General features: G+C 43.0%; 1 protein-coding gene across 3 annotated transcripts in view; it reads left to right on the forward strand.

Annotated features, from left to right (window-relative positions):
• Positions 1–24,162, forward strand: part of col12a1a (collagen, type XII, alpha 1a) — a 393,755-nt gene that overhangs the window by 147,010 nt on the left and 222,583 nt on the right. For all 3 annotated transcript variants that reach the window (XM_072264772.1, XM_072264773.1, XM_072264774.1), the window contains 6 exons: positions 2,932–3,061; positions 6,368–6,507; positions 10,652–10,781; positions 14,325–14,464; positions 18,867–18,999; positions 21,282–21,308. In XM_072264772.1, coding sequence (XP_072120873.1) covers positions 2,932–3,061; positions 6,368–6,507; positions 10,652–10,781; positions 14,325–14,464; positions 18,867–18,999; positions 21,282–21,308 — 700 coding nt within the window. The remainder of the gene's footprint in view (positions 1–2,931; positions 3,062–6,367; positions 6,508–10,651; positions 10,782–14,324; positions 14,465–18,866; positions 19,000–21,281; positions 21,309–24,162) is intronic.

Consider the following 24,162-nt stretch of genomic DNA (forward strand, 5'->3'; position numbering starts at 1 on the left):
CAATGTTCAAATTTATTTTGAGAGGACTAGAATACAAGACAAGGATGTAATGTTGAGGCTTTATAAGGCATTGGTCAGACCACACTTGGAGTATTATGAGTAGTTTTGGGCCCCTTATCTGAACAAAGATGTCCTGGCATTGGAGAGAGTCCTGAGAAGGTTCATTAGAATGATTCTGTGAATTGCATGGTTAATGTATGAGGAGCATTTGATGGCTGTGGGCCTGTGCTCTCTGAAGAATGAGGGGTAACCTTATTGAAACCCATGATATCTTGAAAGCCCTAGTGGATGTGGAGAGGATGTTTCTGATAGTGGGTGAGTCTAGGACCAGAGGGCATGGCCTCTGAATAGAGGGACGTCTATTTAGAACAGAGATATGGAGGAATTTCCTTCGAAAGAGGGTGGTGAATTGGTGGAATTCTTTGCCACAGACAGCTGTTGCGGCCACATCTTTGAGTAAAGCAGAAGTAGATAATTTCTTGATTAGATGGGGTGTCAAAGGTTATTGGGAGAAGGCAGGAGAATGGGGTTGAGAGGGATAATAAATCAGCCATGATGGAATGGCAGATCAGACTCAATGGACCAAGTGGCTTAATTCTGTTCCTAAGTCTTAATGTCTTCTGGTCTTATGGAAGTTTAGTAACATTTGCAGGTTGTCTCTCGCACAAACATTGCTGATTTGATTTGATACAAACAACATAGTTCACTGTATGCTTTGATATGCATGTAACAAATAAAACTAATCTTTAATCTTTAAAAAGGCCAAATGTAATGAAAGGTGAGATCAGAGTTGAGTTTCTATTGTGTCATTCTGTTTTACTGAATGTCCAAGCAACCTTCTGCGTTGACTGCATTTATAGCTCTGTCACAGAGTAAGAGTTTTATGCCACAATGAAGGGTCGGTTAGACCTACTCTGCACTGTATCACTCAATAAAATAAGAATAAATAAATAAATACTTTGTAGCTTAAGTCATTCTCTTTGCTCGTAACTTGTGGAAAAAAGATAAAGAAATCATGTTAATTCACTAAATCTGCACCAAAACAACGAAAATCAAAATGGCTGCACCTTCTGAGACATGCCCTCTTCTCACTGCTACCATCGCACACTTAATAATTCATGAATAGCTTCTTCCTCGATCCCATCAGATTTCTATCTGGTCCATAAATTCTACCATATTATTACTTTCCTTTGCACTATTTACTTAACTTTGTGATTTATAAACCATTTAAAAATGTGTTGGCAAGGGGAAGAAGTTGCTCCTCAAATGTTGAATGTGTCTTCAGGTTCAGGTACCATGTCCCCAATGGTAGTAAGGGGAACAGAGCATGTCCTGGATGGTGAGGATCCTCAGTAATGGATGCTGTTTCTTGAGGCACTACCTCTTGAAGATATCCTTGATGGTGGGGAGGGTTGTGCCCATGATGGAGTTGGCTGAGTCTGCAACCCTTGGCAGCCTCTTTTGATCTTGTGTACTGGCACCTCTGTGCCAGACGGTGAAGCAACTAGTCAGAATGATCTCTATTGTACATTTGTAGACATTGCCAAGAGTCTTTGGTGATATACCAAATATCCTCAACATCCTAATGAAGCGTGGCTGCTGGAGAAATACAGGGGCAAAGTTTTGGTCCTTTGATCTACAAATGGATTTATCAGCATTAGAGACTGTCCAAAGGAGATCTAGCAGGTCAACCCCTGAGATGAGATGGTTGACAAACCAGGAGAGGCTGGACAGTCTGGGTCTGTATTCTTTGAAGTTTAGCAGAATGAGGGATCAGCTTACTTAGACACACAAGACCGAAGGGGGCCTGACTGGGTAGCTGTTGAAATGTTTTTGCCGGGGGAGAGTTGGAAACTTGGGAACTTATTTACAGAATAATGATGGTCATTTAAAATGGCGGTGTGTAGAAAGAAGCCATAAGATATATGAGCAGGATTAGGTCAATTGACCTGTCAGTTCTGCTTCACCACTTTAACGCGGCTGATTTCTATCAACCCCAATCTCTTGCCACTGTCTTGGAACTCTTAACCCACCCATCCTCTCCGTAGCAATCAAGAAACTATCAATATCAGCCTTAAAAACACCCAGTTACACTTTGATTCTGGCAGGGTAATTATAGGCATCCGTTTGTCTCATGAGACCATGGATTTGCGCCTTGGAAGGTTTCCTGGGTGCAGGCCTGGGCAAGGTTGTACGGAAGACTGGCAGTTGCCCATGCTGCAAGTCTCCCCTCTCCACACCACCAATGTTGTCCAAGGGAAGGGCGTTAGGACCCATACAGCTTGGCACCGGTGTCATCGCAGAGCAATGTGTGGTTAAGTGCCTTGCTCAAGGACACAACATGCTGCCTCAGCCGAGGCTCGAACTCGCGACCTTCAGATCACTAGATGAATGCCTTAACCACTTGGCCATGTGCCAACACAAGAATGGCAGGGTAGTGTGGAGCTTAACGCAGTCACTTTACAGCACTGTAACAGCGAAGACTGTGCTGGGCAGCCAGCATGTGTTGCCAGGCCTCCAGTGCCAGAGTAGCAAGCCCACCTTGCTAACCCTAAGCCATACCTTGTTTGAAATGTAGGAGTAAACCAGAGCACCTGGAGGAAACCCACACAGTCACGGGGAGAATGTATAAGCTCCTTACTGACAGAGGTGGGAATTGAACACTACTAAAACACTAAGCTATTTTACCGCTTGCATGAGAGAGAAGCAGGGTTAATGTTTTAAGTAGGTCACCCTTTATAAGAACTTATTTTATTTTTGACAAGTGTCGGTGGGGGCCTGAGGTAAATATTTCTTACGAGCATATGCAATTTGTCACAACAAGACCATTGTAGATAAAGATTTGACTCTGATCTGTTTCATTGTATGATGGTCGTGATATTTGCAGCAACAACGGTTCACTTTTACTTACAAATGTTTCTTTTCTTTCAGGTGAAGGTTGGCGCAGATGTTACTGATGTAAGGCTGACTGAATTATTTCCAAATACCGAGTACACGCTTACAGTTCATGCCTTGTATGGTGATGTCCCTAGTGACCCACTGAGCATGCAAGAAGTTACCCGTAAGAAATTTTCTCAATGCTTCCGGAATTATTCACTTTCATACTCATCTTTGAACTTTGCTGAGGGAAAGTGTGAGATCAAAGGGGTTGAACCTAACTCAACAGCTTTAATTTATTTTGAGATAGAGTGTGGAACAGCTCCTTCCGGACCAATGAGCTCTACCCCCCCCAGCAAGGCCACGATTTAACCCTAGCCTAATCACAAGACGATTTACAATGACCAGTGAACCTACTAACCGGTATATTTTAGCAGGAAACGTGGAGGAAACTCATGCAGTCATGGGGAGAGCGTACGACCTCATATGGACGTTGTCAGAACACCCCGAGCTATAGTAGTATCACTCTAACAACTACATCATCATTGCACCCCTTAGAACAAATTCACAATAAGTGGGTGAATTGAAATTAGGTAAAAAAAAACAAAAAGGCCTGGCAGGAGGTGATCTTCTCCACCAAGTGGACTGCTTGCTGCAACCTGAACTTGGAGAGGGAGGAGGCAGCAGGAAACCAGATGGCGAGAGACCTGGTCACAACATTCTCAATGACAGCTGAGTAAAAACTCAGCAGGATATTGTATGCCCTGAGATATCGTGCGGGCAGACAATAAGTAGTGAGGGTAACGGCAAGGTGGATTGTGAGGTCAGTCACTTGTAGGTTGTGGCAAAGGAGCCAGTAGATGTTTGCTCTGAACGTAAAAAAGGTGTTGAGAGGTGAAACTGAAGGTCGACTAATGGCTAATATGAGGGGGCATAATTTTAATGTGACAGGAGGAAAGTATAAAGGTAAACTTTCTTTTACACACAAAGTCGTGGGTGCGTGGAACACACAGCCGGGGTGGTGGTAGAGGCAGATACATTAGGGGCATTTAAGAGATTCTGAGAAAAGCATGTGGATGATAGAAAAATGGAAGGCTATGTGGGAGGGAAGGGTTAGATTGATCTTGGAGTTTCAGGAACAGTTATTACCTTCAACCACAGGCTCCTGAACCAACGTGGATAACTTCACTCACCTCAACTCCGAACTGATTCTACATTTGATACACTCACTTTCAAGTACTCTACAACACAAAATTATTTATTTACATATTTATTATTTGTACAATTTTTCTTCTTTTACACATTGGTTGTTTGTCAGTCTTGGTTATTTATAGTTTTTCATAAATTCTATTTTATTTCTTTATGTTCCTGTAAATTCCTGCAAGAAAACAATACTCAAGGTAGTATATGATGTCATATATATACTTTATAATAAATTTACTTCAAGCTTTGAAAGTGGAGAAATCAATTTGTTTTTGATTTCTTCAACCTTCTTAGAATAAGATATTATTTCCTGCCACTGTCTGTAAGGAGTTTGTACGTTCTCCCTGTGACCGATCCATGTGTGTTTCCTCTATTTCCCTCACACATTCCTAAAATGTACAGGTTAGTGGGTCACGTTGTGTAATTAGGCTCAATAGACCAGAAGGGCATGTGACCGTGCTCTATCTCTAAATAAATAAAATATTAAAAAAATCATCATCATCATTATGTGCTGTGTCGTATGACGAGGACAATCATGGTCTTTGACCATGATAATTGTTGGCAAATTTTTCTACAGAACTGGTTTGCCATTGCCACCTTCTGGGCAGTGTCTTCACAAGACAGACCCTAGCCATTATCAATACTCTTCAGAGGTTGTCTGCCTGATGTCTGTGGTCGCATAACCAGAACTTGTGATATGCACCAGCAGCTCGTACAACCATCCACTATCTGCTCCCAAGGATTCATATGACACTGATTGGGGGACTAAGCAGATGCTACACCTTGCCAATGGAAAGGTGCTCCTTACACCTCCTTTGGTAGAGATGTGTCTTCAGCTCGACACACAAGTTAGTAAATATGATTATTATTACAAAGAAATAATAATTTGCAAAGGCCAAAGCAAATTCCTGTGGGAGGAAAGTATATTTTGGAAAGAATCGGACCGTGGAAAAAAAGATGATTTCATTGTTATCCTAGAGGTTTTAAGTTGGATTCAGGATTGTTTAATGTCAATTCCAGTACACAAGCAAGAATGAAATAATTGTTACTCTGGTTCCAATGCAGCATAAAAAACCACAATAAGATAAAGGTCACAATAATAATCATAATAATAAAGGCACAATAAATATAAATACATACGATAGTGTATATTCATAGATTGATTGATTGCCTATAAAGTGACACTAGGCACAGGGGTGTCTGTACATAGGGTGACTCTGCCAGGAAGAGTAGTGGTTGGGAATATGGAGGGATGGGTTAATGGGTCAAGGTGTTGATCAGCCATACTGCTTGGGGAAAGTAATAGTTTTTGGGTCTGGTGGTCCTAGCGTGGATGCTACATAGCCTCCTCCCTGACGGGAGTGGGACAAACAGTCCGTGAGCAGGGTAGGTGGGATCCTTCATGAAGTTACTGGCCCTTTTCCAAGAACTTTCTTATGTATGTCCTCGATGGTGAGTAGGCTGGTGCCAGTGATGCATTGGACAGTTTAGACAACCAACTGTAGAGCCTTCCAGTCTGCCACAGTGCAGTGATACAGCATGTTTGGATGCTCTCTACTGCACATCTGTAGAAGGACGTGAGTATAGATCTGCATAGTCCAGCTCTCTTGAGCCTCCCCAAAAAGTAGAGGCACTGGTGAGTTTTCCTGACTGTGAAAGATATGTTCTGAGACCATGATAGGTTGTACAAGACTTGCACTCCCAGGAGATATTCAAACCAATGACAAATCACAACGAGCATAATTTTCAGATTTCATTTCACTTAGAAACACAGAAATCTACAGCACATTACAGGCCCTTCAGCCCACAATGTTGTGCTGACCATGTAACCTACTCTAGAAACTGCCTAGAGTTTTCCCACTGCATAGCCCTCTATTTTTCTAATCTCTGTGTACCTATCTAAGAGTAAAAGACTCTATTGTATCTGCCTCTACCACAACTGCTGGCACTCTCTGTGTGGAAAAACTTACCCTGGCATCCCCCTTGTACCTGCTTCCAAGCATATTAAAACTATGCCCCATCATGTTAGCCATTTCAGCCCTGGGATAAAGCCTCTGACTATCCACACGATCAATGCCCCTCATCATCTTATACACCTCTATCAGGTCACCTCTCATCCTCTGTCGCTCCAGGGAGAAAAGGCTGAGTTCACTCAACCTATTCTCATAAGGCATGCTCCCCAATACAGGCAACATCCTTGAAAATCTCATCCTCACAACTGAATTAATGGAGTTTATTTTGCACCTGTGTCTCTTGTTGAGCTCTTTTGTTTCATTCTGCTGGACAGTGCCTCTGCGTGGACCCAGGAATATCCGCTTCTCCGATGTCACTCACAGCAGCATGAGGCCTCACTGGGATCGAGCTCCAGGCAGGGTCCTGAAGTACATCATCCGCTACGCTGAAGTGGGAGATGAGGTCACCAAGGAGGTGAGCTTACTTGTCCATTGCAGAATGAGAAACATGACCTAGTCCTCATTTTCAACACCTTTAATGAATAAGTTTCACGGAGTATGAGCATCGGAAGAACCAAACTGAGTGGCTTGTTCAGCTCTTTCGTGGAGCAGTCACATCGGCTTTGAAAGCCCTAAACTGTTGTGAATGCAGCCAGCTCTATCACAGGTCCTAGCCTCCACACCATATGGCATCAGAGCAGAATTAGGCTTTTCAGCCCAAGTCTGCCCCAGCATTCTATCATAGCTGATTTATTATCCCTCTCAACCCCATTCCTCTGCCTTCCACCTGTTACCTTTGGTACCCTTATTCATCAAGAACCTATCAACCACAGCTTTAATCACATCCAGTGGCTTGGGCTTCAGAGCTATCCATGGCAATGAATTTCACATGTTCATCACCCTCTGGCTAAAGAAATTCCTCCTCATCTCTGTTCGAAATGGACATATGTTGAGGTTGTGCCCTCTGGTCCTCAACTCACCCACTATAGGAAACATCCTCTCTTTGTCCACTCTATCTTGGCCTTTCAGTGTTTGATAAGTTTCAATGAGAACCTTCTTATTCTTCTAAACTCCAGTGAATATAGGCAAGGGTCATCAAATGCTCTTCGTACATTAACCTTTTTATCCCTGAGATCATTCTTGTGATTTCTGTCTGGATCTGTTCCAATGCCAGCATTTCCTTTCTTAGATAAGGGGCTCAAGGCTGCTCACCAGATTCCAAATGTGGTCTGACCGTTGAGGACATTTTCAACAGGCGATGCCTCAAGAAGGACGCCCAGTACCCAGGACATGTTCTCTACTCATTGCTGCCATCTGGGGGTGGGTAGGTGGAGGTACAGGAGCCCGAAGACCCACACTCAGCAATTCAGCAACAGCTTCTTCCACTCCACCATTCAAATTCCATTCGGTCCCTGAACCCCAAGAACACCACCTCACTATTTTTGCTCCCTTCCTTGTGCTACTTATTTACTTACATGTACATTTATTAAACATAGAAACATAGAAAATAGGTGCAGGAGTAGGCCATTCGGCCCTTCGAGCCTATATATTATTTGTAATATATAGTCTATTTTATGTATTACACTGTAATTACTTTGCCACAAAACAATTTTCATGATATGACAGTGATATTAAACCTGATTCTTATTCCATAAGACCATAACCATAAGACAAAGGAGCAGAAGTCGGCCATTCAGCCCATCGAGTCTGCTCCGCCATTTTATCATGAGCTGATCCATTCTCCCATTTAGTCCCACTCCCCTGCCTTCTCACCATAACCTTTGATGCCCTGGCTACTCAGATACCTATCAATCTCTGCCTTGAATACACCCAATGACTTGGCCTCCATTGCTGCCCGTGGCAACAAATTCCATAGATTCACCACCCTCTGACTAAAAAAATTTCTTCGCATTTCTGTTCTGAATGGGTGCCCTTCAATCCTTAAGTTATGCCCTCTCGTACTAGACTCCCCCATCATGGGAAACAACTTTGCCACATACACTCTTGTCCATGCCTTTCAACATTATTCCCATCTGGAAGGCATTGAAATGTTGGGAAGGTTTCAGAAACAGGTTATCCTGAGGGGAGGTAGCATCCCAGCAGATGAGATCCACATTGCTACGTCTCAGTAATATACTGTAAATGATGGTAAACACAAGAGATTCTGTAGAGGCAAGAAATATTGAGCAACACACACACAGAATGCTAGAGGAACTCAACAGGTCAGGCAGCATCTATGAATAAAGAGTTGAGCTTTTGGACTGAGACCTTTCATCAAGACTGGAAAGGAAAGAGGAGAGAATCCAGAGTAAGAAGGAGGGGAAGGAGTACAAGTTGGTAGGTTATAGGTGAGATCAGGTGAGAGGGAAGGTCGCTGGGCTTGGGGGGAGGGGGAATGAAGTGAAAAGCTGGGAGGTAGTAGATGGAAGTGGTGAAGGGTTGAAGAAGAAAGAATCTAATATCTGGGTCACCTCTCCCCATCTGCCTGACCTACTGAGTTTCTCCAGCATTTGATGCGTGTTACTGCGTTGGCAGAATCTCTTGCACTTATAATATCAGCCAATAGAGTTTGGGGCACTGGAGTTCAGGAGTTCAATTCCAGCATCTTCTGTAAAGAGTTAGTACGTGCTCTCCATGAATGCATACGTTTCCTCTCGGTGCTCTGCTTTCCTCCCGCTGTCCAAAGAGATACGAGTTAGTAGCTTAATTGGTCACTGTAAATTGTCCTGTGATTAGGCAGGGGTTAAATAGGTTGGTTGCTGGCCAATTAAAAAAATTAAAGAACAGTGGTCTTAACAGAAGGTTGAGCATCAAAGGCTTGGATCATCTTTCTCAGAACATTTACTCTTGCAGCACCCACACTTAATCACACATTGCTCTGCGACGACACTGGTGCCAAGCTGTATGGGTCCTAATGCCCTTCCCTTGAACAACATTGGTGTCGTGCAGAGGGGAGACTTGCAACATGGGCAACTGCTGGTCTTCCATACAACCTTGCCCAGGCCTGCGCCCTGGACAGCGAAGACTTTCCAGGCACAGATCCATGGTCTCGCAAGACTAACGGATGCCTTTTTTACTTCCTTCAAGCTGTTAGGCAGATTAATACCTCCAGCCATTAACCCACCCCACCACCACTACATACACATCACCTAGTATCACTTTATGTATGTACAATCGGCCTCAGTTACTTGTACATTCTGTCTTATAGGAATGCTTTTATATTTGAGTCATAGAGTCAGAAAACTACAGCACAGAAACACCTAGTTTGTGCTGAACCAATTGATCTGCCTAGTCCCATTGACCAGCATGCAGACCGTAGCCCTCCATACTCCTCTCATCCAAGTACCCATCCAAACTTATTGTAAGCATTGAAATTGCCAGTTGAGCTGGCAGCTCGTTCCATACTCCCACCATCCTCTGAGCGAAGAGGTTTCCCCTCAGGTTCCCATTAAACATTTGCCCTTTCACCCTCAACCCATGACCTCCCACCCAATCTCAGTGGAAAAAGCCCTATCTATACCCCTCAGAATTTTGTATACCTCTATCAAATCTGCCCTCAATCCGCTGTGTCCTGGCAACATCCTTGTAAATTTTCTCTGCACTCTTTCTGTCTTATTGACATCTTTTGTTATTGTGCTGCTTCAGATCTGGAGTAACAATCATTTTATAGACAATAGGTGCAGGAGTAGGCCATTCGGCCCTTCGAGCCAGCACCGCCATTCACTGTGATCATGGCTGATCATCCACAATCAGTATCCAGTTCCTGCCTTATCCCCATAACCTTTGATTCCGCTATCTTTAAGAGCTCTATCCATCTCTTTCTTGAAAGCATCCAGAGACTTGGCCTCGACAGCCTTCTGGGGCAGAGCATTCCACATATCCACCACTCTCTGGGTGAAAAAGTTTTTCCTCAACTCCGTTCTAAATGGCCTTCCCCTTATTTTGTTGTGCAATGATGAATGGCAATAGAATGATAAGACAATAAGACATAGGAGCAGAATTAGACCACTCTAATTCTGCTCTGCTGTTCCATTAAGGCTGAACTTTTATCCCTTTCCTACTCATTCTCCTCCTTCTCTCTGTAATCTTATGAATCAAGAACCCCTCAACCTCCAATTTAAATACACTCAATGACTAGGACTCCACCGTCATCTTCTATCTATGCTAGTATCTTTCCTGGAATACCATGGGCTTTTGTCTTATTTAGCAATCTCATGAGGGGCACCTTGTGAAGGCCTTCTAAAAATCCAAGTAAACAACATCCACAGACTCTCCTTTGTCTATCCTGCCTGAAATTTCCACAAAGCAATCCAAGAGATTTGTCAGGCAAGATTTCTCCTTACGGAAACCATGGTGACTGTGCCCTGTCCATCATGTGCCTCCAAGTACCCTGAAACCTCATCTTTAATAATGGATTCCAATGTCTTCCAAACAAAGTCAAGCCAGCTCGCCTATAATTTCCTGTCTTTTGCTTCTCTCTCATTTAAAGAGTGGAGTGATATTTGCAAATTTCCAGGCCTCTGGAACCATTCCAGAATCTTTAATCTTACTATTATAGTTTAGAAGAAATATACTTCATTATCCATACAAACTATACTTTTTTTTTTCTAACTTGACAGCTGGAGGTGCCTGGCAGCGATACCTCGGTCCCCCTCACAGGGCTGGTGTCCCAGACAGAGTATGATGTTTCAGTGTCAGCCGTGTACGATGAAGGGGTGTCCATTCCTCTGACTGGCCGGGAAAGCACCAGTAAGTAGGATCTTGTGTTCACTGCTTCACTTTTGCGTGTCACTCAACCTCAAAACCGTGGTAATGTGGAGAGATTGCAGAGCCCGGAGAAATAATGGTGAAATGGATGAAGCGAAGTGCTGTCTGCCTGCCCTTGGTGGGCAAAATGGCCCCCTTCTATACTGTAATATTCCATGATTTCCATGCAGGGGCAGCATGGAACTAGATGTAGAGTCATAATAATATGTAATTTGGAATGACTTCATATTCAGGTAGCCTCCTACCTGATGGCATGAACATTGATTGCTCTAACCTCTTTTTCCAATCCCCATTCTGATTATCCTCCCTTAACCTGCCCATCACCTCCCTCTAGTGACCCCCACCATCCAGGCCCTGTTCTCCTCTCACTTCTACTATTCAGCAGGAGGTACAGGGGCCTTAAGTCCCATACCACCAGCTTCAGGATCAGTTGTTATCCCTCACCCATCATGTTCCTGAACCAGCGTGGGTAGGTTCACTCACCACAACTGTTTCCACAGCCTATATACTCACTTTGTCAGTGCTTCCAGTTGAACTCTGTCTTTTTGTGTGTTTTCCCCTAGCAGTCAGTCTGTGGTTTTGTATTGCCATGTGCTCCTGTCCCCACTCCTGCTCTACGCTGGCCCCTGTATTACTGAGTACCCCGTCTCTCACCTGTTTCTCATTATTACCTGTATTTCTGCCACCTGTGTCTCATTGTGCTCCACCTATCATCTGCCTCTCTGTTTATTGCTCAGTGTATTTCAGTCCTGTGTTTTCACCTGTTTGTTGCCAGATTGTGCCAGTGAATTTTTCCTGAGCCCTTCCAGCATTCGTATCTGTGCTCTGTCCTGACAGTACCATCTGGCCTACTGTCAGTACCTCAGGACGCTGGAGTAGGGATCCAATCGCAGACCCAGTACCGTGCACACAGTGATATTAATTGAGTAACAAATCCCGAGGTGCAAACAAAGTCGGTGTCAAAGTTCAGGCAGAGATCAAAACATCCAGAGAAATCCAAAAAACCAGAATTGGGAAACAGGTAGAGTCGATATTCAGACGGACAGAGTACAGATACAAATGCTGGAAAGGCTCATGAAAATTCATTGGCACAATCTGGCAACAAACAAGTGAAAACACAGGACTGAAATACACAGCAATAAACAGAGAGGCAAATGATAGGTGGAGCACAACGAGACACAGGTGGCAGCAATACAGGTAACAATGAGAAACAGGTGAGAGACGGAGTACTCAGTAATACAGGGGCTGGAGCAGAGTAGGAGTGGGGACAGGAGCACGTGGCAATACAAAACCACAGACAGACTGCTAGGGGGAAGCACACAAGAAGACAGTTCAACTGGAGGTACTGACACACTTCCATTATAGTTTTTCATAAATGTTATTGCATTCCTTTGTTGTACTGAGAATCTATGCAAAATCTAAACATTAGGGTAGTATATGGTGACGTATATGTTCTTTGATAATAAATTTACTTTAAACTTTGGTTGATTTCCTCCTTCCCTTTCTCCCATGGTCCACTGTCCTCTCTATTCATATTCCTCCTTCCTTAGCCCCTTACCTTTTGCCAGCTCCATCCCCTCTCCCCCGCCCACCCATCTTCCCCCTCAACTGGTCTCACCCTCTTACTCCTTCCCTTCCCTCTTCTTATTCTTACACCTTCCCTCTTCCTTTTTAGTCCCGATGAAGGGTCTCGGCCCACAACATCCCCTCCGCAGATGCTGTCTGACTTGCTCGGTTCCTCCAGCATTTTGTGTGTGTCGTTGTTCAATAATCCCAGCGTGTGCAGAATGTCTCGTGTTTAAAAAAAAAATGAATTATTATACTCAACTCTCTTTTTAATTGCATTTAACGGCATACCTTTTGAGAGTTACTGATTCTGTGATCTGTTTTGTCTCTTGGAGCCTGCTTCACTGACTCAGCAGGTAATATTCTGTGCAAGTTGGTGCAGCGCAGCAAGTTTCAAACCACATCTGTACTCCATCTCAGCGCCAAAAGAAATACACACGGTTTAAATTAGGTGCTTGGAATGTCTAACGATTCCATTTTCCTGTTTCAGCCATCATTTCTTTCGAGTTATGCAAAATAAACGCTGAGATGACAGTGCTTTCAGGAAAAATAATTCCCTGCTTTAAGCAAACATGTAGACTTTCCCAACAGAGAATGGAAAGTATTCAGAGCAAGGAGGTGCAGAGTAACTGTATGATGTGTGTGACATTGTGTCTATCCCTGAAGGGCATTAAACGCAATAAAGATGTCCATTAAAGGTTTTGGTATTCATCCAGATATGTGGTGATATCAGATTCAGTACAGCTAGGAAATAAAGTGCAAGATGGAGACCGGAACCAGACCCCTAAAAAGCTTGCCAGACGGTCTGCAAAGAGTCAAGGCAAGAGATGAAACACAGTATTTAATTGCTTACGATGTCTTGCGGGCCAGCTAAGAGAGGATAGTGTAGCCTTTCCTACAGAGATTAAGAATTGCCTCGGATGGTTCAGCGATGCACAATTATAAGTCAATTTGATCAAATGGCACATGGATGAAAGAAAAATGGAGGGCTCTGTAGTAAGGAAGAGTTATATTTTCCTCCAGTGAGTACAGGCTCTGAGCCATCTAACAATCTTAATACATTAACCATTTTGTTCCTGGACTCAGTCTCATTAACCTCCTCTGTACCCTCTCTAGTGATAGCAAGTTTTTTCTTAGATATGGGGCCCAAAATATTTCACTTTACACAATACTCAAAATGGCAGTGATCTGGACATTGAAATCTGGGGATTCTGATAAGAGGTCTGTTCCTTCCGATGGAACTTGCTGTTAATCTGGGAAAAGCCTGCTCATTCAACTCAGGCACAGTCAATGACTTCAGAAAAAGTGCTCTGTGCATCAACCATCTGGGATGTGGGAAGGGAGATCACTTAGAATCCCTCATTCTGTTACTTCTTGTATATAAGGCCATAAGACATCAGAGCAGAATTTGGCCATTTGGCCCATCGAATCTGCTCCACTATTTAATCATGCCTGATCAATTTTCCCTCTCAGCCCTACTCTCCTGCCTTCTCCCCAATATCCCTTCATGCCCTGGATAATCAAGAATCTATTAACCTCTGCCCTAAATATATATGAAAAGACTTGGCCTCCACGGCCTCTTGTGGAAACCAATTCCACAGATTCACCACTCTCCGGCTAAAGAAATTCCTCCTGATCTCCGTTCTAAATGGGCACTCCTCTATTCTGTGGCTGTGTCCTCTGGTTCTAGACTCCCCCACTGTAGGAAACATCCTCTACACATGCACTCTATTGAAACCTTTCAATATTGGGTAGGTTTCAATGAGGTCATCCTTCATTCCTCTGAACTCCAATGAGTGTAGGCCCAGAGCCATCAAGCACTCCTCATACGTCAATGGGATCTGGTATCTGTCTGAGATTTTCCCCACTATTTCTGCAGGGCAGTGTGCTGTGGTGTTAATGATGTGTTTCTGTGTACAGTAGCTTCATTCTGCTTCTTTCTTCCTTCTCCTTCTGCAGAGGTGGTCCCAGCACCAACGGATCTTCGCTTCAGTAACGTCGGGGAGACGCGGTTCCGCGTCCACTGGAAACATGGAGCACAAGATGTGGCCCTCTACAGACTGACCTGGGTTCCATCGGGTAGAAGCAACAAAGAGGAGGTGCAGGAAACCATTCTTTTGTGACCTCAACTGCCATTTTAATTCTTGTAAAAAGAGCATGTGAAGCATGTCATTGTCAAACTGACCTGCCTATATGGAATCTGATATTTTCTTTGTCTTCCAATTCAACTGTCATCCCTTCCACCTCTTGCTGACATTGCTAATTGGTCCACTTAAATAGATGATATTATGATGTATTTGAATGATTTTTCTACTTCAAGTCCACATCCCTAGATTTCTGACAAGATTAAGAATGGGAAATCCCCTCCTCTTTCATTCTCTGAGATTAGTTGGTATCCAGCAGAGGCCAAGATGGATTTCTGGTATACACGGAATCTCACTGGAGCTTTGGAAAAAAGCCAGTGGCTTTAATTTTTAAACCATCATAGCATCTCAGATGATATTAGAACACACAACACCACAGAAACAATCAAAGTCAGGTTTGCTGTCAGATTCAGAATCATTTTCAGCTTTATTTATCATATAGGGTGGCAGGCTGGAGATACGTCTCTATCAAAGGAGGTGTAAGGTGCTTCTTCGCTCCAGTAATCTCCAGGTCACCCTTGGGCAAGGTTAGCCCCATCAGTTAGGGTCATGTGAAGCCATGGGAGCAGGTGGTGGATGGTGGTGAATATCACAAGTCCTGCTTATATGAATACTGACTCCAGGCAGACAATCTCTGAAGAGTATTGATAATGGCTGGGGTCACCTGTCTTGTGAAGACATGGCCCAGAAGAAGGCAATGATAAACTACTTCTGTAGAAAAAATTTGCCAAGAACAATCATAGTCATGAGAAAAACCATGATTGCCCATGTCATACGACATGGCACATGATGATGACGATGACATTGAAACATCCAGTGAGATGAGTCTGGCAGAATAACACAAAACATGATGAAACAGAACACAACACAGTACACAACAAACAAGACCCTCTTCACACTCTGACTCACACTCGCGTGTACTTACACACACAACAGGCATCTGAGCCTCCAGTTTCCAGGCTTCTGCCATTGGGCCTTGATGTAGGCCATATGACATTTGGAGCAGGATTAGGCCATGTGGCCCATTGAGTCTGCTCCCCCATTCCATTATGTCTAATTTATTATTCCCCACAGTCCTTATTCAACTGCCGATTTCCAGACAGCCAATTGGCCTTTGGGCTTTGATTGTCGATATTGGCAATGAAAAGCTCACTGCACCATCATCACAGGCACACAGTATCAGATAACAAGAAAAAAAACATAAATTATGCACACACAATTTCTCCAAGAAAGAAAGCACAATCAGAGCAAAAGTAAAGTTCAGTGCAACATCATATACACAAGAGGTTCTGCAGATGCTGGAAATCCAGAGTAACACACACAAAATGCTGGAGGAGCTCAGTAGGACAGGCAGCATCTATGGAGATGTTTCAGGCCGAGACCCTTCTTCAGATCATTTGATTGCAAACAGCCCAATAGCTCAGGATGCCAGATTAAACTACAAATGCTCTGTATCTTCCCCTGCAGAGCAAACTGAATGGGCTGAATGGCCTAATTCTGTTCCTATGTCTATACCTTATATTCATGTGCCTGACTAACTTCTTCTTAAATGCTGCTTCCACCTTTCAGGCACTTACCTCCCTCTGTATTTTAAAAAATCTGGCCCCACACATCTCCTTCAACTTTCTCCCCTCACCTGTGCTGTTAAATATTTCAACCCTGGGAAGAAGACTCTGACTGTTAGATACCTCTCAGATTTTTATAAACTTCTATCCAATCTCCCCTTGGCCTTCGACACTCCAGAGAAAACAACCCAAGTGTATCCAAACTCTCCCTGTAGCTCATACGCTCTAATCTCAGCAATGCCCTGGTGAACTCCCTCCAAAGCCTCTGCGTGTTTTTCCCGTAGTCGGGAAGTCAGAACTGCAAAATCCAAATATAGCCTCACCAAGGTGGTAAAACATGATGAGTAGTTTTAAGAACCAATGTTTTTGCTGTAGACATTCTAATTATGATGTGGTCCACCGTCTGTCCTCCACCTCACCCTTTGCTTCTCCTCCCTCAAGGAAAAGTGCTTCGTCCAAACTGTAGGCCATATGTCTGGCCTGGTCTCCCCTTGTAGGTATATGGTAGATGTTGATTAAAGTACTTCTTCAGTTCAGAGTAGTTATGAGTGAAGTTATCCATGCCAGTTCTGGAGCCTGATAACTGTTCCTCAACCTGGTGGTGTGGGACCTAAGGCTCTGTACCTCCTGTGTGAATGGTAGCAGTGAGAAGAAAGATGGTGGGCGTTGTTTGATGGTGGATTCTGTTTATTAGTGGCAGTGCTCCTTGTAAATGTCCCAGTGGTGGGGAGGACTTTGCCTGTGAAGGACCAGGCTGTATCCACCACTTTCAGTAGCCTTTTCCATCCCTGGGCATTGGTGTTTCCATACCGGGTGATGATACAACCAGTCAGGATCATCTCCAACACACATCCACAGAAGTTTGTCAAAGTTTTAGGTGAAGTGCTGAATATGTGCAAGCCTGTAAGAAATTAGAGGTGCTGTTGTGCCTTCTTCGTGACGGCACTTGCGTGTTGCTCCCAGGGCAGATCCTGTCATACACTGATGCCAAAAAATTTAAAGCTACTGACCTCGTCACCTCCTTTCCCCTAATGAGGACTGGCAATTCAAACACATGGTATTGAGCTGCTGGGATTAATTAATTAACCCAATTGAAGCACAACACTGCTATTCCAAAATAGAGAGAGAACGTGGAACAGTACAGCACAGCAACAGGCCCTTGGGCCCACAGTGTTGTGCAGAATCAATTAAATTAGTAATCAAATGGCCAACTAAATTAATACCCTTTGCCTACACAATGTCCATATCCTTCTATTTTCCTCACATTCATGTGCCTATCTGAACGTGCCTTAAAAGTGCTTAATTTTTCTGCCGTTACCACCATTCCAGGCCGTGCAGTCCAGGCACCCACTACTTCGTGGAAAAAAAATAACAGCTCCTTTGAAATTGCCCCCTCTCAACTTAAATGTATGCTCTCTGGTATTGTACATTTAAACCCTGGGGGAAAAAAAGGTCTATTCTATAATCTTACAAACCTCTATCAGACCTCACCTTCAATCTCCACTGCTCCAAAGTAAACAACCTAAGTTTGTCATTATAGCACATGCACTCTAATCCAGGCAAAGAGTAAACCTCTTTGCATCTTCTCCAACGCCTTGCGTCCTTCCTATAGTGACATTCAATCATGATTAGATACCTTTTATTAAATTTACTGCAGAAACATTCAACACGGGCATCAAGAAATGACACAAGCAAGTGTGACTATAGCTAGCCAGTGTTGAACTTGTGGGATTGAGTTTTCTTGTGTTGGATTTTGTTGTTTTTGATATAAGGTTCTTTCAGAAATCAGGAAAGAGACATAAAACTTGTTGCTTCATGATAGTTTTATTAAGTGTTGACAGAACAGAGTAAAGTTGAATAGACAGTGATAGAGAAATCTAAGATTAAAGAACTAAGAAGATTAAGATGGTGTTATTTTATACCCACAGAGATATGAAAAATTCCATTCAAATCTATGGATAAGAATTAACCAATTAGAAAGTACTTATTCAATACTGAATTACTAATTTGATTAATGAGAAAGCATAAATCAAGAAATGCAGAACATAGGAGCTTCCAGAGCTTTCCAAAATTATACCCTATAATCACTAGAGGCATATTAAACTTGCATAAGAAACAAGTGGATAATTAATTGTTAAACTGCAAAGAAAATAACAATTTAACTGTCAGCTCAGCACGTAGACAGTAAGATATAGGAGCAGAATTTGGCCATTTGGCCCATCGAGTCTTCTCCACCATTCATCATGGTTGATCCAATTTTCCTCTCGGTCCAAATCTCAGCCTTTTTCCCAGATCCCTTCATGCCCCGACCAGTCAAGAATCTATCAACCTCTGCCTTAAATATGCTTAAAGACTTGGCCTCCACAGCTGCCTGTGGTAAAGAGTTCCACAGAGTCACCACTGTCTGGCTAAAGAAATTCCTCCTCATCTCTGTTCTATAAGGATGCCCCTCTATTATCAATTGTGTTTTCTGGTCTCAGACTTTCCCACGAGAGGAAACATCCTCCCCACATCTACTCTATCAAGGCCTTCACCAGTCAATAGGCCTCAATGAGGTCACCCCTCATTCTTCTGAATTCCAGTGAACACAGGCCCAGAGCTGCCAAATGCTCTTCATATGACAAGCTGTTTAATCTTGGAATCATTTTTGTGAAAACACTTATTTCATGCCAATTGCTCGCTATATTGTTCAAGGTTTACAATTTTCTTAGATAATGTTTTTGTTTAAGAATACAGTCTGATTTCGGGCACTAACCCCTCTTTGACCACAGCTTTATGCGTATTCTACTCAGGTGATCTTAAATGGCCAAGATACCAACCATCTGTTAGAGGGCCTGAATCCCGACACCGTTTATGATGTATCTGTGACAGCCATTTATCCAGATGAAATGGAAAGCGAAGATCTCTTCGGTTCCCAGCGTACATGTGAGTGTATATTTGCTTCATTCCATCAACCTTTTCTTTCCCAACCCAAACTCCATTGTCTTTAAACATTGAAAGAACGCTGAAATCCAATGAAAAACTTACATTCTGAATATGCAGTAGATTTATGTGTCCTTCTGAGGATTGGGTATTAGGGACTTTCCAATGTTGTACTATTTCAAGATGTACTGTTAGCTGAGTCTATATTGGACAACAAGATCAAATAAGGCATCAGATACAGGAGCAGAATTATGCCATTTGGCCCGTCAAATCTACTCTGCCGTTTCATCATAACAGATTTATTTTCCCTCTCAACCCTATTCTCCTGGTTTCTCCGCATAACCTTTTACACTCTGACTAAGCAAGGACCTACCCAAGCTCTGCTTTAAATATGCTCAATGACTTGGCCTCTACAGCCGTCTGCAGCAAAAAATCCACAGATTCACCGCCCTCTGGCTAAAGAAATTCCTCTTCAGCTCTGTTCTAAAAGTATGTCCTTGCATTCTGAGGCTGTGAGACTGCTCCACGACAGAAAGCATCCTCTCCACGTCCTTACTACCGGGACCTTCCAATACTCGGTAGATTTAATTAAGATACCCACTCATTCTTCTGCATGGAACTGATGATATTATGCTAGTGTTGGGGATGCCATTCACACCTGTTTGGTAAACTGCCTGCAATATAAATGAAATTGACTGAATAATGGAACCTCTCTTGTAGGTAGTGAGGGATGCCTGCTGATTATTGAAACAGGTGTAATAGATTTTTTTGTTCTTAAACGTTGAAGAATATACTCAATCATAAAATAAGATAATCAGAAGTGATGAGAATTATAGTGTTTTTGGATCACATCTCAAGGAACCTAAGAACCAGGAACACCATTCGACCATCTGGCCCGACAAGCCTGGTCCACCACTCATGAGATCATGACTGATATGGCCGTGGACTCAATTCCGCCTATTTACTATTTCCCTGTAACTCCTAATTCCTCTGCTATGCAAACACCTATCTAACCATGTCTTAAATATATTTGATTCACTGCTCTCTGGGAAAAGCAGGTTCTCCTCATCTCCATCCTAAATCTACTCCCCCAAATCCTGAGGCTTTGTCCCTTAGTTCCAGTCTCACATACCAGTGGAAATGACTTTCCTGCCTCTATGTTATCTACCCTTTCCATAGATTTATGTTTCTTATTAAGGCGAGAAATTGCTGGGAACACTCAGCAGGTCAGTCAGCATCCGTGATGAGAGAAACAGATAAGGGTTCAAGCTGAAGACTCGCTTCTCTCTCCACAGCTGCTTCCTAATCTGATAAGTTTTTTCAGCTATTTCTTAAATTGCTAAACTTCTTTGAAATTTTGTGTACCCACTGAATCACAGCGTCCCCCCTCAAACCTGTGCTTACGTTCCTGGTTCAAAATCCACAGCTTGATCAACTTTTTTCCCTATCTTTGTTGGGGATGAATGTTGAATCAATCCTTGTCTCAACTAAACAAACAGCAGCAGAAATTCACTCCAAGTCAAAAGTCAAGTTCAAATTTATTGTCACTTAACCATGTACATGTATACCGCCAAGCGAGACAACATTCATCTGGGCCAAGGTGCACAACACAGTGCATATAACTCACACACAGCACGTAAAGGAATATTACCACAAATAAATTAACAAATAACAAGGTGCAAGTCAAAAAGCAAACAGTCCATCACGGGTAAAGCCCTCCCCACCACTGAGTGCATCTACATGAAACACTGCTGCAGAAAACCAGCATCCATGATCAGGGACTCCCACCACCCAGGACATGGTCTGTTGTCGCTGGTGCCTTCAATAAGAAGATATAGGAGCCTCAGGACTCACACCACCAGGTTCAGGAACAGTAATTACCCCTCAACCATCAGGCTCTTGAATAAAAGGTGATAACTTCACACACCCCATCACTGAAATGTTCCCACAACCTATGGGCTCTTCATCTCATGTTCTCCATATTTATTGCTTATATTTTATTATTATTATTTGTTTCTTTTTGTAGTTGCATAGTTTATTGTCCTTTGCACACTGGTTGAGCTCCCAAGTTGGTGGTCTTTCATTGACTCTGTTTTGGTAATTATTCTATATGATTTCTTGAGTATGCCTACAAGAAAATGAATCTCAGGGTTGTATATAGTGATATGCATGTACTTTTATAATAAATTTACTTTCAACTTTGTGTATGCATGAATTTGAGTCTGTGAAGGAATCTATTTTAGTCAACCTTCTCTACTAATGCTTCTCTTGTTTTAATTTTCCAGTGGCCAAGGTAGTTCCGACCACTCCAGGTAAGTGTATGCTTCTGATATTCCTTGTGGGAAATTCCTACTCACAAATAAATGAGGTTAGACTTTGCTGTTTCCAGTATTTATGCATACTGCTATAAGGAACATAGAACATAGAAAATTACAGCGCACAGTGGCCCATGATGTTGTACCGTCCTTTTAACCTATTCTCAGATTAATCCAACCCTTACCTTCCACATAAGTCTCCATTTTTCTATCATCCATGTGCTTATCTCTTAAATGTCCCTACTGTATCTACCTTTACCACCACCCCTGTCAGGGCATTCTGTGCACCCACCACTCTCTGTATACCTCTGACCTACCCCTATTCTTTCTCTGAATTTTGAGTGCCTTCTTGGGTTCACCCTGGGCGACATGGTAATATAGCAGTTAGCGTTACCCTAGTACAATGCCAGTGACCTATCTGCAATTCCCACCTCCGTTGAAAGAGTCAACATCACTTTTTAAATATATTATTTCTGTTTTTTTGCATAATTTTTAACAGTCAATATATGTATACTGTAATTTATTTATTACTATTTTCTTCTATATTACGTATTGCGTTGAACTGCTGCTGCTAAGTAAACAAATTTCATGCCGGTGATGATAAGCCTGATTCTGATGTTCTTCCCATGACCGTGTGAGTTTCCTCCGGGTGCTCTGGTTTCCTCCCACATTCCAAAGGCATACCAGTTAGTAGTTAATTGGTCACACGGGTGTAATTGGTCAGTGTGGGCCTGCTGGGGCCTGATACTGTGCTCTAGCTTAAAAAAAAACTTAACTTCACCCTTCGATTGAATGTGTTGACCAAGAGAAGCCCTTCTCAAAATGGAGGCTCTGACATTGTGCGGAAGTATTTGCAACCTTTCCTTCACTAAGTACGCAGTCCATGATGGAACTGCCAGTGAGAGGGAATAACCAACAACTGTGGCAAATTTCTTCTGATATATGTGGAGAGCATTCTGACTGGTTACATCACTGTCTGGTATAGGTTCTCCAATATGCAGCATCGGAAAAGTCTGCAGAGGGTCGTAAACTCAATCAGCTCCGTCATGGCATTAGCTTCCCCATCACCAAGGACACCTTCAAAAGTAATGCCTCATAAAGGCAGCATTCATCATTAAGGACCCTTGCCATCTGGGACATGCCCTGCTAATCCTTTGACCTCTGCCCCACCCCCCCACCCCAGCAATCCCTGATTTAACCCTAGCCTAATCATGGAGCAGTAGACAACGGCCAATTAACTTACCTACTGGTACATTTTTGGACTATGGGAGGAACCCAGAGCATCTGGAAGAAACCCACATGGTGACAGGGAGAATGTACAAACTCCTGACAGACAGCAGCAGGAATTGAACCTGGGTCGCTGGTACTGTAAAGTGTTATGCTAACCGCTACACTCATACCGCCCAATTAATACCATCAAGGAGGAGATACAGAAGCCTGAAGACGCACAGTCAAAGTTTTAGGAACAGCTTTTTCCCTTCTGCCATCAGGTTTCTGAATGGTCCATGAACAGTATCTCACATTTTCGCTCCTCACAGTATCTCACATTTTGTAATTTATTATTAGAATTTATTGTTATTTTATTGCACTGTACTGCTCCCACAAAACAACAAATTTCACAACATACTGTCTGTCATTAATAATAAATCTGATTCTAAAGTCATGGACATTTGGAGCATCATTTGGATTATTTTGCCTTCATCAGCTGTTTTAAAGACCTTTGTAAGATGTTCCCATTTCTGTCTTTGTCTGTATATAGCTTTCAATGTTCTATCCTTTAGATATCTAGGCAATTTTAAATGCATAAAATATTCTAGCAAAATAACAAAGTTGTCTTAACAACTCAAAGAGCCTCTACCTATTTGTTATGAGCTCAATGTATCACATTTGGGTGGAGAGGTGGAGATGCGTCACTATCAAGGGAGGTGTGAGGCTGTCCGCTAGCCAGCAGGTCACCCTTGGGCAAGGTGTAGCCCCTGCTTAGCCCCTCAATCAGAGCCTTGTGAAACCATGGGAACAGCTGGTAGATGGTCGTATGAGCAGCTGGTGCAGATCACAATTCCTGGTTTTGCGACCACTGTTGCCAGACAGGCAATCTCGGAAGAGTATTGATAATGCCTGGGGTGACCCGTCTTGTAGAGATGCTGCCCAGAAGGAAGCAGGGACAAACCACTTCTGTAGAAACATTTTCCATGAACATTCGTGGTCATGGGAAGACCGCGATTGCCAACGCCATACAATGCGGCACTTAATGAGTGAACGAACGATATCACATTGGCCTTCCAGAACCAAAATTAAACTTTATTAAGTTGCCCTCCATGAATTTAAATATTCAAATCCCTCAAATGCTCTTAATAACAGTTATTGCTGAAATTTTATTACTAGTGGTCTCTAGGGGAGGGAATGGTTTGGTGGGTTGAGAGGTAGCCAGGGATCTGTTGGATGAGAAAGGCTAATGCAAGTAAGTTCATCTGGCTGCAGTCTTGTTGCCAATGAGCACGATCCTCTTGCATAATAAATCCTTTTAGTTTGGCACAAAATTCAGCCACAGACTATTAGATGTGCCACAGAGACGGGTGGAGTGCTATGTTGGCACAATGGAGGAACTGCTGATGACCTGTGGAAACTGACAGATGTGTTTGGAAGTCGCCATCGTGGAGCACATAGAGTGGTGTTAATAAAGCCATGGATTGAGGGAGCTCTGTCAGTGATGGCACTGTCCAATAGAATGCGGAAGCTCTGACCATCAGTGATGACACTGTCCAATAGAATGAAGGAGCTTTGACCGTCAGTGAGGACATTGTCCAATAGAATGAAGGAGATCTGAGTCAGTGCTGACACCATCCAGTGG

The sequence above is a fragment of the Mobula birostris genome, chromosome 8 (genome assembly GCF_030028105.1).
Source record: "Mobula birostris isolate sMobBir1 chromosome 8, sMobBir1.hap1, whole genome shotgun sequence".
Lineage (NCBI taxonomy): Eukaryota > Metazoa > Chordata > Chondrichthyes > Myliobatiformes > Myliobatidae > Mobula > Mobula birostris.